The 3,152-nt window shown below is 47.0% G+C and overlaps 1 protein-coding gene across 2 annotated transcripts in view; it reads right to left on the bottom strand.

Moving 5' to 3' along the window:
- The window catches only part of Pdcd1lg2 (programmed cell death 1 ligand 2), a 63,411-nt gene that overhangs the window by 13,666 nt on the left and 46,593 nt on the right, over positions 1-3,152 (bottom strand). The window contains exon 5 of one of the 2 annotated variants that reach the window (XM_050160958.1): positions 2,666-2,801. The exons of the other annotated variant lie outside the window; for it this stretch is intronic. Within the exon in view, the coding sequence (XP_050016915.1) occupies positions 2,666-2,801 (136 nt within the window). The remainder of the gene's footprint in view (positions 1-2,665; positions 2,802-3,152) is intronic. 2 annotated transcript variants of the gene reach the window in all.

Genomic DNA, 3,152 nt, shown 5'->3' with positions numbered 1-3,152 from the left:
GAAGGGGGAAGTGAGAGGAAGAGTAGGAAGGGAACTGTGATTGGTATGTAAAATGAATAAAAAATTTAAAAACTTATTTTTTCGTAATTAAAGCATTATATTTCAGTAGGATAATAAAGTTTTGTATGTACAAGAAAAACCCTGCAAATCATAGCACACAGTAGTCTCAGATCAGACCGAAGGTGTTTCCGCAGCATCCCTTGGTGTTGCACTGTATAACAGCACGCACAGTGCCAAGTGTGCTGCATGTTCAGAACCATGGGTAAGCACCCACAAACACCCCCAGATCCACTATAAATTTATTTTGAACTGATTATTGGTCATTGCGTGTTCAGACACCATTGGCCAAGCTTTTTGGAATCCCCATTCATTTAAGCTACCCATTATGGGTAGAAGTCCAGGCAGCAACTCCTAAATAAATACACAACATTACTTACAAATGCTTGGCCAATAGCTCTTACATTTTAAGTTAACCCGTATCCCTTATATATGCTATGCCACGTGGCGGTAACTTTTCTCAGTACAAGGTGCCCATCTGGCTGGCGACTCCTCTGACTCCACCATTCCCCTTACCATCATGCCGAGTCTGGTCGCCCCACCTGTACTTCCTGCCTGACTACAGGACAAATCTTTATAGTGTACAAGAGGGTTATGCCACAGAAGCTCATAGTTCAATAAAGTCTATAAATCTAGTCTCTGTGACATAGTAACTGCCACGGGACTGTAATCTGACTTTGTGTCTGGTCTAAGACATGAGTGACAACCCACTTAATTCTTTAGAAGAAGACTTGTTCTTCCCTCCTATGGCTGATACCATCTAGATGGCTAGTTTTTAATTAAACTCTTTTGTCACGAAAGGCTCACAAGTTTCAGAGTCCAACAGACCTATAAATCTGCAGTTGAGTCCAGGTTGTGTGACTTCGGGAGATCACATGGCTTTTCTGAACCCCAATTCCTTCATGGGCTAAATAAAAGTACCATTCCCTGCCTTAGGCAAAACTCATAATTAAGAGAATCAGTGTTTAGAAGGGATTTACCACAGTACAATGCAATAGGATCTCCTGCAGCGACAGTAATGTTGATATCTGCAGTGTCCGATATTGTAGCCTCTAGAATATATGTATGAAAGTAAATATATTATCTGTCTGCACTGTCTGAGTTGGGCTTAAAATGATGGTCTCTAGTTTCACTCTTCCCCCTGAAAACGACATTTCATCTTCCTTGAAGGTTAAATATTGCTCTGCTTTGAACACACATCACGTTCTTTTTACCCATCCATCTACTGATGGATACCTGGGCTGATTCCATAACTTGACTATTGTGAGCGGTTAAGCTGTCCTCTCTGAAGGGACTATGGGGTTCTCAGGCCCCAGGCCGGAAACTCTGTTTGTAAGATCTGTGTGAAAGTCAGGACATAAGACTTTAGCGAGCTTTACCTGCACAGTGGTCTGAGGTCATGGGTTTACCGAAAGTCCTGTTGAGCAAACTCAGTATTGCCTTTCTTTACTCTTCTGCTCCCTTCCTATCTACTTTTTTTTTAATCTCTTGCCTGCCTCTCTGCCTCTTTCTCTTTTCTCTCTTCTGTCTCCTTTATTCTCTCTCTGTTTTCCCTCTCTCTTCCCTTCGCCCTGCCCCCCTTTACCAGTCTCCCCTCTCCTTTTCTTCGTTTCTCCCTCCTCCTCCTCACACTTCTCTTTTTTGTTCTTCTGAGGCTAAGTTTCACTGCCTTTGACAGGGCGATCCTCCAGTCTCCACCTCCCCCTGTGCCAAGATATCTTATTTTCTTTTGACAGCAGTTAGAGGTTTTGTGACCAGCTCTGATAATGCCCACAAAGGACAGGGGACAAAACACAGGGTACTTCAACAGATGAGGACACGGGTGACATCGCTATCAGTGCAGGATGACAACCCCTCCTCCTCCTGGCTGGTGCTGCCCACTCCAGATAAAATAGCCAAAGGGGCCATTTCCTTTTTGACAGACAAAGCTAGTGGAGAGGTGGAAAGAAGTTCACTGGGTGTCACCTCGGTGCCACCGAGGAAAGCAACAGACAGGCTGGGGTTTTGGCGACTGGCTCCTTCCAGTGAGGAACAGACAGACTACAGACAAACTCAAGAGCAGTTCTATTTAGGACTAGAAGCTGCAGGCAGCCCCAGCCCTGTCTGATTCAAAAGGATAGGGGCAGATAGAAGGTCCAGGCTAAGCCGATGCTCACAAGGACCTCCCCAAATGGAGAAGGTTCCCAAAACTCTCTCTACTCCGCACCCAGACAGAAGGGGTGAATTCCCAGGAGACCAGGAGAATTTAATCCAACTCATGCCCAGAATGAGGAAAAGAATGATGGAGACTAATCGAATCCTCAGAGAGGCTCCTGGCAACCTCTCAGCAGCAAATGCCGCCTGCGTGCCCCAAAAGACAGCACTCTGGGGGCTCAGAGTTCAAGGCAAACTCTTGAAGCCCAGGAACAAACATCCCCTTAAAAAAAAAAAAGTAGTGTGGGCTCAGCTCACTGAAGACTGAACCATTTTCTTCTTGGGGTAAAAAGTCTCCAGGATGGTCTCAAAGCCCTCCTAGGCCTGAAGTGTTTCAGGGAAGACTGGAAGGCCACGGGCAGCTGTGAGTCAAGCAGGCCTCCACGCCGCCACTCACAGCTTGTAAGTCACTCACCGATGTCTAGAATGCAGCTTCCCACAGAGCTTCTGTCTCAGGGCTATCGCCGCCGCTATGAAGACTAAAGCCACGATGCAAGACGGGATGAAAACACTCAGTGCTGACGTGCTGGGGACCTCGGGCTCAGTCCAACCTGGGTGAAGGAGAGAATCAAAATCCCATCACAGGGCCGCTCCCAGACAGACTGGGGTGGCTGTCAGAGTGGTCCCCACCACACGGACACAGGGTTAAGCCTTCAGTCTACATTTCTCACGTAGAAGCTCATTTCCTTCCACAACCACCCAGCGAAGAAGTCTCTACTTGGATCTCCATTTTCACTGGTGAAAATGAATGAGGCTGAGAAATTTCCCCAAAGTTAGACAGTGAGGGGTTTAGCTGAGACACACTCCAGACTGTCTGGGCCAGATCCTGTGCCCTTTGCCACCTTGTCATTCCATCCCCCAACCATCTGCCCACTCACCCATCACCCCCCCCCCCCGTCTCT

The sequence above is a fragment of the Alexandromys fortis genome, unplaced genomic scaffold (genome assembly GCF_014885135.2).
Source record: "Alexandromys fortis isolate MF-2015 unplaced genomic scaffold, M_Fortis_MF-2015_v1.1 scaffold_10, whole genome shotgun sequence".
Lineage (NCBI taxonomy): Eukaryota > Metazoa > Chordata > Mammalia > Rodentia > Cricetidae > Alexandromys > Alexandromys fortis.
The sequence above is the reverse complement of the archived record's forward strand: the minus strand, read 5'-3'. Positions and strand labels throughout refer to the sequence as shown.